The sequence below is a fragment of the Octopus bimaculoides genome, chromosome 25 (genome assembly GCF_046866305.1).
Source record: "Octopus bimaculoides isolate indiv1 chromosome 25, ASM4686630v1, whole genome shotgun sequence".
Classification (NCBI taxonomy): Eukaryota; Metazoa; Mollusca; class Cephalopoda; order Octopoda; family Octopodidae; genus Octopus; species Octopus bimaculoides.
Genome location: NC_142952.1, coordinates 11,500,861 through 11,515,740, shown reverse-complemented (window position 1 = coordinate 11,515,740; position 14,880 = coordinate 11,500,861). Strand labels below are relative to the sequence as shown.

General features: G+C 35.6%; 1 protein-coding gene across 1 annotated transcript; it reads right to left on the bottom strand.

Annotated features, from left to right (window-relative positions):
- Nucleotides 1-3,162: 3,162 nt before the first annotated feature.
- Nucleotides 3,163-14,680, bottom strand: LOC106883138 (ankyrin repeat and SOCS box protein 13). The gene is made up of 6 exons (XM_052976541.2): nt 14,549-14,680; nt 10,021-10,205; nt 8,027-8,177; nt 7,502-7,636; nt 6,890-7,084; nt 3,163-5,034 (listed from the first exon to the last, which is right to left on the bottom strand). The coding sequence occupies exons 1-6, from the start codon at nt 14,673-14,675 to the stop codon at nt 4,913-4,915; spliced, it is 915 nt and encodes a 304-aa protein (XP_052832501.1). The 5' UTR covers nt 14,676-14,680; the 3' UTR covers nt 3,163-4,912.
- Nucleotides 14,681-14,880: the final 200 nt, after the last annotated feature.

Genomic DNA, 14,880 nt, shown 5'->3' with positions numbered 1-14,880 from the left:
CTCACCTGTTTCCAAGCAAGGTACTATCCACTATACCCCACCCCACCCCACCCCACCCCAGTCTATTGGACAATGAACAACCCAGACATAGTCACTAGCAGCCTTTGTTTATGAAGATGGCGCAACATGTCAAGACATATCCAGAAATCTAGACATGCTTTCACGGTTGACTGCAAACGTACAGCAATGTCATTTGTTTACGGTCATCGAACACGCATTATACAAGGAAAAAATACAAACTCATTGACACATACACTTGCATTCACAGAGACACAAACACACACACACACACACGTTTACTTATATATATGTACATTATGTATGTATATATATATATATATATATATATATATATATATATATATACACACAAACATATATATACAAACAAACATATATAAATATATAGATACATGTAAACATACATACATATATATATATATACACATACATGTAAACATACATACATATATATATACACATACATACATATATATATATATATATACACATACATATATATATATATACACATACATATATATATATATATACACATACATATATATATATATATACACATACATATATATATATATATACACATACATATATATATATATATACACATACATATATATATATATATACACATACATATATATATATATATACACATACATATATATATATATATATACACATACATATATATATATACACATACATATATATATATATATATATATACACATACATATATATATATATATACACACATACATATATATATATATACACATACATATATATATATATATACACATACATATATATATACACATACATATATATATATATATACACATACATATATATATATATACACATACATATATATATATATACACATACATATATATATATATATATATATATATATATATATATGTATACTGGAGTAAGCACATAAATGTGCAACAAGGTGGAAAAAAGAGTACTCAAATACCAGAGGTAGAGTAATATGCTTTATTTAAAAGCAGTAGAAATATAACAAAAGGTTTTGTTATATTTCTGCTGCTTTTCAATAAAGTATATATACATATATAGATGTGTATATATACATACATATATGGACATGTACACACACATACACACACACACACATGGTTAAGTCTCAGTGAACTTCACAGACATTATAGCCAAGAATGTGTGAAATATGGGAATAAAAAAGCACATTTACTGAGGCAGCAGTATTAATTGTAAAATAACAATGAGACATTCCCTGGGAGAATGGGACCAGTCCGGACACAGCTACACAACAAAGAGAGTGAGAGAGAGAGAGAGAGTGGGAAAGGAGAGAGGGTGAGACAGTGAGAGAGGATGAAATAAGAGAGAGAGAGAGAGAGAGAGAGAGAGAGAGAGAGAGAGGATACAATAGAGAAAAACATAAGAAAGACACAACATTGTTTTGTCCTGAGTATTGTTTATCTGAAATATTTTATTAAAATATGACAAGCATGATAATAATAATAATAATAATAATAATAATGGTTTCAGATTTTGCCATAATGGCAGCCATTTTGGGGGAGGGGGGACTAGTCGATTACATCGACCCAGTGTTTCACTGGTACTTATTTTTATCAAACCTGAAAGGATGAAAGGTAAAGTCAACCTCGGCAGAATTTGAACTCGGAACATGGCGACAGGCGAAATACCGCTAAGCATTTCACCCGGCATGCTAACACTTCTGCCAGCTCGCCACCTTAATAATAATAATAATAATAATAATAATAATAATAATAATAATAGTAATAGTAATAGTAATAGTAATAATAATAATAATAATAATAATAATAATAATAATAATAATAATAATAATAATAATAATAATAATAATAATAATAATAAATAGGGAGATATAAAGAATACAGATGACTTTAATAAGGATTACTCAAAGATAAAATAAAATTTAGTTTACAATTTTTAAAATTTATTATTCAATTTCAGATGAAACAAATTTGCGTATCCCCCCCCCCCCCGTCCCATCCATTCATTCTTCACACTAACATAAATAAAAGTGGTTTTCTCCCACCACAAAATGGTTCCTTTTTTTTTTTTTTTTTGTTTTCTATCCTAATTCCATACTTGCATGGTCAGGAAGTTGAATTATGTTGGAGCCATCTATTTCAACATCTGATGGCCTATTCCTCCAATCGCTAAACAGTTTACTGTGAAGGAAACTTTGGTTTCATATTTTGGCACAAGGCCAGCAATTTCGGGGAGAAGGGACTAAGTTGATTAAATCAACCCCAGTGTTCACCTGGTACTTATTTTATCGACCCTGAAAGGATGAAAGGTAAAGTCGACCTCGGTGGAATCTGAACGCAGAACATACAGACAGATGAAATGCCGCTAAGCATTTTGACTGGGTGCTAACAATTTTGCCAGGTTGCCACCTTAATAATAATAATAATAATAATAATAATAATAATAATAAATAATAATAATCCTTTCTACTATAGGCATAAGGCCTGAAATTTTTGGGGAAGGGACTAATCGATTACACTGACCCCAGTACTTAACTGGTACTTAATTTATTGACCCCGAAAGGATGAAAGGCAAAGTCAACTTCAATGGAATTTGAACTCAGAACATAGCGACAGGTGAAATACTGCTAAGCATTTCGTCCAGCGTGCTAACAATTCTGCCAGCTCACCGCCTTAATAATAATAATAATAATAATAATAATAATAATAATAATAAAGGTCTGAAATTTTGGGAGAGGGGGTTAGTCATACCCTCTTCCTAGAATTGAGGTGGTTTCATGGTAAATAAGTCAAAAGGTAAGCCACTATAATTCGGCACGAACTTTCCGGACAACCCAATATTATCATTATTGTTGTTAGGGTGGCGAGCTGGCAGAATCGTAAGCACCTGTCACTACATTCTGGGTTCAAATTCTGCCAAGGCCCACTTTGCCCTTCATCTTTTCGGAGTCGATAAATTAAGTACCAGTGAAACAGGTCAATGTGATCAACTAGTCCCTTCCCCCAAAATTTCAGGCCGTGTGCTTTTAGTAGAAAGGATTATTATTGTTGCTGTGGTTGATGTTGCAATTGGTGCAGCTGTAGTGCATGTTGGTGTTATTGCTGCTGCAGAGTGATTGTGGTGGTTGATGTTGTTGTTGTTGTTGTGCGATTATTATTGATGTAGTTCTTGGTGTTGTTATGATAAATATTTTTGCTGTTGATGTTATGTTTAGTGCTGTGATGTTTTATTATTATTGTTGTTGTTGTAGTGGTAGTGGTGGTTGATGTTACAACTGCTGCTGCAGCATGGTCGTGGTAATCAATAATGCTGTTGTAGTGTAGGTGCTGCTATGGTTAGTATTGTTGTGGTTGATGTTGCAGTTGATGGTGTTATTGTGGTACTTGTTATTGATGTTGCTGTTATTGTTGTTGATATGGTTAATGTTATTTTGTGGTTAGTACAGTCATTGCGGTAGTGTTAGTGGTGATCAATGTTACTGTTGTAGCACACATTAGTATAATGCTATCACAGCTCTCCTAACGGTCGACAGTATTAAATACCAAATCCTCAGGGAATGTTAACTAGTGAAAGACTGTTGTCTCACCCAGGGAAGATTTATCTCTTTTCCGCTTCATACCATGAAACCAAACCTAATCATCAGATCTAAGGAAGCCTCTTCAGGATTTCTAAACAGTCATTCACACAACACGAAAAGTGCTGCAGAGAGAGACAAACTTTTGGGGTGGGTTGTTTCTTCCAAACTGCAAGATCTCATTATGCAGAAATACACACAGGTGGTTTCTTGTGGCATTCTTGAGATTAAAAGGAAGACTTGAACACAAACACTGCAAGCCGGGGACAACAACACAACCCCTATTTCTAACTAAAAAGGGAGCACAGCACAAAAAGTAGTGTTTCCTAGCCAAGAGTATGGCTCAGCAGAAAGCAACATGATACAAAGTATCAGCTTTTAGCCCAAGGCTGAAACACCTGACCAACGCAGTTAACTGAGGGCTTCTTAAAATATACAAAATACAATCCAATCATGAGAAATATCAATGCTATACATCAGAATGCTGCTATTAGTTCAGGTTTTATCATTTTCAGAACTTCAGTCACCGGTAGAAAACTTTCTTCATTTAAATCATTTCCCATTTGTAGACATTGGCACCAAATGAGTGCACAGCAGAACTCCAATATTCTCAGACAGTATTTTACATTAACCCATTACCTACCAGTGATCTCATATGAGATCGCTTAAAAATGACAAATTTCGTAATTATCTGTCAATATTTACACATATCTAACCTTTTTGCTATATCTACTAGGTATATTTCTCTGATATTCAAATGAGGTTTGCTAATTTTTCACCCTATTTCTCGCTTATTTCTATTTAAAATGTTATTTTGAAATGTTATTTTGATCATTCCAGCGTGTTTCGAAGGCTGTTTTTTGCTAGAAATCAAAGTTTCATTAAAAAAAATTCCAGTTAATAGAATTATGGGAGGTAATGGGTTAAACTAAAGGTTTTCCCCAAATAATATCCAATGGCTGGACTCAATTGTTTTATTGGTTGGATCAATTACTTTAACAGCTTAGTGAATCCTGCTAGCCACTGAACTGTGAAATAAATGATAAACAGGGTTTTTTTTTTACCTTGATCAGCCAAATCAAAGAGTTACATGCTATACTTGTGGATATAACACAGTGATTAGTAAGGCATTACATGTAGTAACTCTAGTTTCTCTATGTTGATGGAGGTAGGCAGAGATTAATAGAAGGAATGATGATATCCAGCTGTAAACAAAAAGAAAAACAAAAATACTCCTTGAATCCTGGAATTGTCTTTAGAGTAGCAATGAGATTTTATTGTCAAGGGTTACTTGAAACTGAGGTAGTTCTGTAGGATTTGAGGTATCTCAAGTCTAGAAATAAGATGATAATTTCTGATAGCCTTCAAGATTGATTTCCGAGCATAGAACAACAGACTCTGGGGGTTTTCTGAAACAAAAAGGGAAAATAAAATGTTTAAAACAGAAAACGAAAAAGAAAAAAAGGAAGGGAATTTTAATTTCAAACTTTGCTACAGTCCTTATACTAAATAAAGAATTAGGAAAAATTACTCATTGAGGAGATTTGAATTCTGCCCAATAGGTTAATGAAACATCCATCAATTGCATAGTTTTTCTGCTGCTTGCCACAAGTTATTCCTCTCTCTGTGGACCAGCTTAATAAACAACAAAGTTATTTTACTCAATTGTTCATTATTTCAAAATGAATTTAAACAAAGGCAATGTATGTCATCATAATAATAATCCTTTCTACTAAAGGCACAAGGGAGGGGACTAGTCAATTGCATCAACCTCAGTGTTTCACTGGTACTTAATTTATCAACCCCCAAAAGGATGAAAAGCAATGTTGGCCTTGGTGGAATTTGAACTCAGAACGTAGCAACAGATGAAATACCACTAAGCATTTCGCCTGGTGTGCTAACAATTCTGTCAGTTCGCTGCCTTTATAATAATAGTATTGCCTAGGGGACTATGATGAGCAAGAGGGGGCTGAGGACCGATCCTTGGTGAACCCCTACTTGTACCCTGAATTCTTCACTGTACTCGTTGCCCACCCTCACCTTACTGGTAGTGTCCCTGTACAAGGCTTACCAGAAATATAGCATCAGTGGTGCTTCTGCTTGGCACAAAACCAAACTGCATCTCATCTAGACTAACTCTCCCTAATTGGTTGGACTATGGCTCTCTCTGTAACTTTCGTCACTCGACACAACGATTTGATACCTCTGTAATTATTTCTATCTGAGGCATCACTTTTATCTTTGTAGCAGTTGACTATGGTGCTGCTACACCAGTCGTTGGGTATGACTCTTTCGTGAACCACATTTGCGAACCAATGCTGGCATGGGTTGGGTAGTTTGAAAGGATGCAACAAGCCCGAGGGTTGTGTTGGTCTCCAGTACCTGCTTTGACAAGATTTCTATGACTGGATACTGTAACATATGTTGTAGGCTACAGTAGAAGACACTTGCTCAAGATGCCACACAGTAGGACTGAACCCAGAACTATGTGGTTGGGATGGCAGCAATTGTTAAAGAATTCACTCTCTACTCTGAAGTGAATCAGTGTAAGAATGAAGGATTGGTCAAGAAAGTTACAATGGCATCGTTGGCTGCTGGTTGTTATTGCAGTGGTGGTAAGAAAAGGGTTGGTACATGGCTAATCATTGACATATAATAAAACCCCAAAAGGGAAACATCATCATCATCATCATCATCGTTTAACGTCCGCTTTCCATGCTAGCATGGGTTGGACGATTTGACTGAGGACTGGTGAAACCGGATGGCAACACCAGGCTCCAGTCTAATTTGGCAGAGTTTCTACAGCTGGATGCCCTTCTTAACGCCAACCACTCAGAGAGTGTAGTGGGTGCTTTTACGTGTCACCCGCACGAAAACGGCCACGCTCGAAATGGTGTCTTTTATGTGCCACCCGCACAAGCCAGTCCAGGGGCACTGGCAACAATCTCGCTCGAAAATCCTACGGGAGCCAGTCAGGCGGTACTGGCAACGGCCACGCTCAAAATGGTGCATCTCATGTGCCACTCGCACAAGAACCAGTCCAGGGGCACTGGCAACGATCTTACTTGGCTTGCCGGGTCTTCTCACGCACAGCACATTTCCAAAGGTCTCCGTCAGTAGTCATCGCCTCGGTGAGGCCCAATGTACGAAGGTCTTGTTATCATAAAACTATATCTTTCAATGATTGAAATTTATTGAAATAAAAATACAAATACTGAATAAAATAATGAAGAACCATAAATCTCCAAAATATTTCTGACTTACTTTCCCAATAATCCAACAACTTAATGACATTGGAATTCCGGTGTGCCAAGTGGCGTGGTAGCAAACCTTGGTTGTTTAAGCTGCGTGTGTTGGCACCATGTTCAAGAAGCAGCGTGAGGAAATCATTGTCCAAACCTTGTTTTATGGCTTCGTGCAAAGGGGTTTGATGTGTTCTGGCAGCATTTACGTTGGCTCCTAAGAATAAAGCAGATTAAAAATGGAAAATAATAATAATAATAATAATAATAATAACAATAATCCTTCCTACTAAAGGCACAAGGCCTGAAATTTTGGGGAAGGAGACGAATCAATTACATTGAACCAATGTTTTACCGGTACTTAATCTATTGATACTCAAAATGATGAAAGGCCAAGTCGACCTTGATGGAATTTGAATTCAGAAAGTAGCGACAGGCTACGCATTTTGCCTGGCATGCTAATGATTCTGCCAGTTCACCGCCTTAATAATGATAATAATAATAATAATAATAATAATGGAAGTCAGTTTTCCTCATTGAAATAAGTAATGAAGCCAAGATTTTCAAAAACTAACAGAAAAAAAAAAAAAAAAAAAAAAAATCAAGGTCAAACAAAATCAGTTTAAGGGTTTACCTGATTGTAGGAGAACCTTGGCACATTTGATGTAACCATTCAAGCAGGTAACAAGGAGGGGTGTGCCGAAATGGATGTCACTTGCCTCTAAGTTGGCTCCTGCTTCCGTTAGAATCTCAGTACATTCCCAGTTGTCTGGAAAAAAAGTAGAAGAGAAAAATGAAAAATGATGAAGACAAAGACTTGATGTTAAAGGATGATACAGGACAAGTTGCTATAGAAGACACTTGTCCAAGTGAGACTAAACCCAGAACCATGTAAATGGAAAGCAAGCTTCTTACCATACCGCCACTGCCATAAAAGGCTGAAACTAAAGACTATCATGCAATTTGAATGGTACTTTAGCAACTGTGCTTCCAGCAATTTAACTATGGCCATCTTGTGGTACAACCATTCAGTGAATAACAAGAATAAAATACCAGACAACTTCTGTCAAAGAGTAAAACAGCAACAACAAAAATAAAACAAACAAAAGATAGGAAGAGATGTGATGAGAGAAAGGAAATCAAGTTTTCACTCACTCACTATTGAAAACTGCTTCATGTAAGGGAGTTGTGAGTAGGAGTGGAGGGTTAACGTATGCTCCAGCAGTTAAAAGTAGACGGACACATTCTGTCTTTCCATGGCTGCTTGCTTCACACAGGGGTGTCGAACCATCGATATTGCGGGCATTCACCTAACAAACAGGAAATGATGCACACTGATTAATAAATAGCCACAGAATGTAAAATGTCTCGTAAATCTTGGGGTACTTTTAAGGACTTTTCCGTACACTGATTTTACGATATTAACCCTTTTTATTACAACCCACTGAGAAGTGCCTATATTAAAATGTTTACATTGAAATTAGAATTTCAATTGCAACCCTGTTATTAAATAAACAATTACACAAAATTCTGGTTGGATTCCAAAAACAACAACTTCAAAAAAAAAAATGTTATTTACCTAAACATCTCCAAATGTTTTTAAAACAGAGCAGTCTAGAATATCTAACATTACCCAGGTAATTAGATTAAAAATAGTTAGATAATCTCGATGTACATAGACAGGTAAAGCTGCATATAAATTAACTGTGTTTAGACATTGTGATAGTACCAAGGTGCCTTTGTTTATCTTGGATAGACATCATTCATCAATACCAAGACCTCCCACTTTTATTTCAAGTACAGATGTTATCATAAATGAAGTGGTAATTATCTCCCCTTGGTTTGTTGAAGTGGGGGGGAGCAAATACACCACTTTTATAAAGATTTCTGTACATGTGACAGGCACACAAACATCTGTGTGCTCGTATATGTATGTATATATATATATATATAATTATAATTATAAACTGCGGTTTAAACAATAAATTACCTGCCTCTGGATACCTTCTAACGAAGACGGTACCCACACAAGTAATTTCCAGGAGTGCCTTCAGATTTAAATATCCCCTGGTTGCTTAGATACTTCAGACTACCCCTGAAATATTGAAGCAATCTTATCATTTACCTATATATATATATATATATATATATATATATATATATATATATGCATACACACACAATCTAGATTTGTATGTTTGTGTGTGTGTGTGTGTGTGTGACTGCTTTCATCTGCACATCTCCAGAAATAATCAGTGCTACCAGCAGTGATGTTATTGTCACTTCCCTGTCAACAAACCATCTACTGGCTTTGTGCCTTTGAAGACAAGTAGAATACGAAATCCCTTATTTGAAAGCAAGTAAGGGTTAGCAGCAAGACGGGCATCCACCTGTAAAACAATGCCTCAATGAAATATTCATCTAACCCATGCTACCATGGAGAAATGGGCTTAAAAATGAATGGATAAATATGCAAAGGCTCTGGTTACCCATTGATAGTATTTAAAAACCTGTTAATTGATTTCAGCTGATGACTACGACTATCTACTCTCTCATCTAATAAGGAAATATGCAAGAAAGGTACACCATACAAAAGCACAACTATAGAAGCCAGTAGTTTCGAAAAAAAAAAAAAATCACATACATACCAATCGCTAAAACTGATCCCTACAAAGCAAAAACAAAAAAAAAAGTGCAAAATTAAATGGTTTAAGACACCATTTTCACTCAATGTCAAATTGAAGAGAAGAAAAGACTTTTTAGTAGGAACATATAAACGCTTTCTTGTAAACCATAAATGTTTAAGGGTAGTCTCTACTGAAACGATGAACTCACACCCATAACAAATAATAACCCACAAGAATATCAACCAAATTATGAAGGAACTCCACAAATTGTTTAGGGCATTAGAATGAAAAATTACTGTCGAATCTAACCTTGGATTGGTCAAATTCCTTGATTTGATATTCAACCTAGCTAATGGCCTTTACTGCTCAGAGAGAAAAACAAATGAGTCACTCCATTATGTTAGCAAAGATTCCAACCACCCTATGACTTAACTAAAAACCATATTAGAAATATTTCCTCTTGGCTGTAAACAAGCCTTACGAAAGAGAGGAGAACGACTGAAGAATGAGAATAAAATCACCTTACCGAAGCATCTAACTGAATGAGTTCAGTGACGCAATTCACGTGACCCCAGGCACTGGCTTCATGTAGAGGGGTCACCAAATCATATGTTTGGCAGTTGACATTCATTCCATATTTTCTAACCAACAACTTCAGAATATCAGCTCTGCCATCACGGGCAGCCTTTTGTAGAGGATAAACACTGTCCACTGTAAACATAATAATAATAACGTTTGTAGGATACATTAATGTTTGTAGAGAAAGTAATATTATTTGTTGAGAAGATGATGATGGGTGTAGAAAATGTAATAATGTTTGAAGGGGCAATGATAATGGTTGTAGAGAATATAACAATATTTGTAGATGACTTAACAATTGAAGAGTATAAAATGATGATTTTAGAGAATGTAACAATACTTGCATGTGACTTAGTGGTTAGGGTATTTCAGCCCATGGTTGTGATTCACAGCAGTACATTATGTCCTTCAGCAAGATGCTTTATTTTTCATTGCTCCTGTCCACTCAGCTGGCAAAAATGAGAGGTACCTGTAATTCAAGGGGCCAGTCGTGTCGCTTTCTGTGTCATGCTGAATCTCCCTGAGAACTATGTTAAGGGTACACATGTCTGTGGAGTGCTCAACCACTTGCATGTTAATTTTATGAGCAGGCTGTTCTGTTGATCGGATCAATTGGACCCTTTGTCATCATAACTAATGGAGTGCCAGTTTAAATGATACTTGCCAAAATTGTTATGATGTGGAGGACTAAATGACATTTGTAGAGGACTTAAGGTGAACTGCAAATGCTGACGAGAACTTCGCTGTTAGCAGCCCAGCCCCTCCAAATGTCTCAAACGCTGCAGGCAGGAAGAAATGGTTCAGACATTTGCAGTAGCATATCTGGAAGGAGAGGATTGTTCTGCACAACACTTTCATGTGAGCCTACTGTATAAGCAACAAACTCAAGTGGAGATCAAACACAAAGGCTGCTCCAGGTGACACACACTCCAGCTACGTCACTGATTTTTTAAAGTCATAGCACCAAGAATATCTTCACCAAGTTTTCTATGAATTATCCTGTTATGCTTCGATAATTAATCCTATTAAGAGCCTAATTGGTTTCTGTTAACCTTCTTAGGTCACACAACTGATGAACACACCTTATGTCCAACCAATTTTTTATCTCTGAGGCCTTATTCTAAATAACGTCCATTTATCAATACTTATATAGATTAAGGTGGTGAGCTGGTAGAATCGTTTGCACACTGGGCGGAATGCTTAGTGGCATTTCGTCCGTCATTACATTCTGAGTTCAAATTCAGTTGAGGTCGACTTTGCCTTTCATCCTTTCAGGGTCGATAAAATAAGTGAAGGTCAAGCACTACCATCAACGTAATTGACTTAGTCCATCCCCTGAAATTGCTGGCATTGAGCCAAAATTTGGAACCAATATCTCTATAGATTAATTATTAACAATTTATGCACCGACAAGGAATGTAACTGCAATTTCTAGCATATTGGGTGATACCAGTATACACACACACACACACACAGACCTATCGCTAATTGTTGCTGTTCGGTCCAAGTCAGCGCTGATCTAACAGAACTAGGACAATCCATCCATGACAATCTTATTGATTACTTTTCAGTCAACTCCGTATTAAATTACTAAACGAGACCCCCACCCTAAAGTTTGTTTGTATGTTGACCGCTAATTTTACCAAATAAAATTGGCAATAAGTTGTGTTTTCATTTAATCTGACCTGACCTCCGTCATGCTCGCTTTGGCCTTTTTATTTATTTATTTTTCCACTTCCCCCACCCTACGAAAACGGGACTGGGTGCGGAGGATAAATTACCTTTACAATTTAAAGCTAGGAAGTGTGAAAATTGTAAAGATAATTTATGGACACCCTTGAGGCCCGTGTATACATTATTCAAAAGAAAAAAAAAAGGACGGTAGGGTGTGAAATGAGTGAGAAAACGAGATGGTCAAGGTTGGAAGAAGAAAACAAAAAAAAAAAAAAACGACGGCCGTCACAGTGTAAACATTTAAAGACCGCACAAGAGCATCCACGCATGCGCAAATGAATCGGACGTTTTATTTTCCAATTTGAATTTTTTATCTATTATTTTAGACAGTTTTGACTGATAATGATTTATTCACCTTCAAGCAAGGGCGACACTTTTTCCTTTTTTTGTTTGTTTGTTGCATAGTAGTTTGTTCTTTTCCTTTTCCCTGATTACAGCAAGCCATATTGACTCAGGTCGTTAAGGTCAAAGGGAGACGACTCCTAACTACATAGTACGACCATAAACAAAAAAAAACATAAATAAATAAATTAATAAAACGCAAAATTACGAAATACGAAAATCGTTTAATATTCTAAAGAAATAAAAATTATTGAAACACAAACAGCTGAAGGAAATTGATGGAATAACAAAACAAAAATATCGGTTTATCAGCTGTATTTCAGATGGTCTTTCTCAGAACAATCTGGTGGAATAACCATTATTTTAGATCAAACACTACGCTAATACACCTGCTTGTTATTCCTCACCTGTCTTCGTCTCTTTTTTTCCTTGCAAATTTGAATTATACATACATACATACATATATATATATATATAAATAAAGTAATTATTTAAGTATTGGGTATGTTCCCAGTAGTTAGCCGACGAAGCTCGATCACTGCCTATGGCTACCTGATGTTATCCACGGTATTTACACAACTGTCGCTGGATCTACCTCAGGAATTCCTCAGTGTTCGTTGAGTATATAATAAACGATAGACACAAACGAGATACCCCTTATAACATCACCTGACGAGACACTTCTGCACCGAGGATTGCACCAGAACCACTCGTACAATGTCCCCCACCCCGCGAGGAATCGATGAAGGATTGTCGAAACGATTATTGTTGCGAGCAATAAAGTTTCTTGTATATTCCATTTTCGGTCTCTATAATTTGTTATAGGCATATGAAGCTAAGGGCTTTATGGAAGCGAAACCATTGGTCACTCGATGACCGGACATATATTTAATTTCATATAAATACATTACTGCTCGAACTTTCGGAGTGTGCTTCTTTTTCGGATATACGATCCACTGACCACACACACACACACACATATATGAGGGAAAGAAAAATGAATTCATGTCCTTTATTCGTCTAGGGAATTCCATTTTCTTCCTCTCATATTTTTAAGAAATTCTACAGAACCAAAAAAAAATTCTGAAGTAAATCCAGTGATATACCTTCATATAGTTACTGACATCAGGTAATCGAATACTATGAATGAGTTTTAAACAACATATTCCAGGTGTATACTCGACCATAAAACTATTACCTATGAGCCATTGTAGTTTGTTTCATTAGAAAATTGAATAACAATTGTGGTTGTATTGTATTTATTTATACTCTGGCTTCTGGCAAGCCTGCAGCCGTCGTATGCAATATGAAGGAATGTCAATATATATAACTTTATATAATTATATAACTGCATAAATTTATGCAGTTTATGATGACATATATAGGGCGGTACACGACCTCAGATTATCAAGGAATCTTAGCTAGGGCCAGGGTTCATGTTGTGTGTGTATGGTGGGATCTCTTTCATTCGTTCAACTTGAAATTAGAGGTAAGAATCAGTGTTTAAAACATCGTCGGACCTTAAGACACACGCACACATATACATATATACTACACAGGAATATGAATTTGTAGCAGTGGGAGCCCTTACTGCATCTCAGACTGATACTTCAGTAAATGTATGTCTATATATATATATATATATATATATATATATATATATATATATATATATATATATATAATACTATTAGGGATAAAATCCAAAATTACAGGTAAAAACTCAATTAAAATCAATTTATTAAAAATTAAAATTAAATTAAGTTTCACAGAATAAAATATGTGACTGGATTTTCATCGATGAGTTCATGAACCTTGGTTCTTTTCCCTAAAACTATATATATATATATATATATATATATATATATATATATATATATATATATTGCATTATATTTGCGTATGCATGTATGTTTTTGAAATGAAATAAATGACAAGAGAGCAAGAATTTTTATTTTATGTCCTGTACTCACCTAACGCTTAATTCTGAAGCATATATATATATATATATATATTTAGTTCTAAGAGATTATTAGTATCGCTATGTCTAAGCGAAATAGTAAAGCACATATATATATATAACGTCAGTGGATCATATATCCGAAGAAAGAAGCACACACTATATACGTATGTGTGTGTTTACATAAAGGTATTCTGCGTGTTATATCATTTATTTCTTTACTGGCTCGTATGTGTGTTCAACAAAGATCTCTCCGTTCTACAATGACAATATATTATATATATTCTTGTCAAACAATTTATGACAGAGGTCTTAACATAGCAAACATCAACGTTTTGTTTTGTTATTTCGAAAAATAACATCATTTGCTTTAAAAAAAAAAGTTCCGAGGTAAAAATCGCCTTCTACAGAAGAGTGAGAGAATATGACAGATACTTACAGTATTCTTTCAAAACATTGGGATCGATTGCCTTTTGTTGACCAGGCATCGTGAATTTGCCATCGTTCGTTGGTTTGTTGCGAACACTGTTGTCCGAATGTTCGCATTTTAGTTTCGATTCAGCCATCAGCACTGCCAAGGGAGAGAACTCAATGGATTTAAACTTGTATAGAGACACAGAGTTACGCTTGCTCGCACACTCACGCGCACATGCACACGCATAGATACATAGCCACACGGAGAGATATGCATACATACTATCAAATTACACTACAACCACAAAAGCGAATGATGCAACACATCTCATCACATTTAGACGCCATCCGCACAAA

Bases quoted from the DNA above. Each gene is read 5' to 3' on its own strand.
- LOC106883138 (XM_052976541.2), bottom strand. From the start codon at position 14,675: ATGGCTGAATCGAAACTAAAATGCGAACATTCGGACAACAGTGTTCGC. The intron at 7,085-7,501 runs GTAAACCCTTAA...CTTTATTCTTAG, and splicing joins CAAGGTTCTCCTACAATCAG to GAGCCAACGTAAATGCTGCC. The intron at 5,035-6,889 runs GTAAGTCAGAAA...TTTTTGTTTCAG, and splicing joins GTTGTTGGATTATTGGGAAA to AAAACCCCCAGAGTCTGTTG.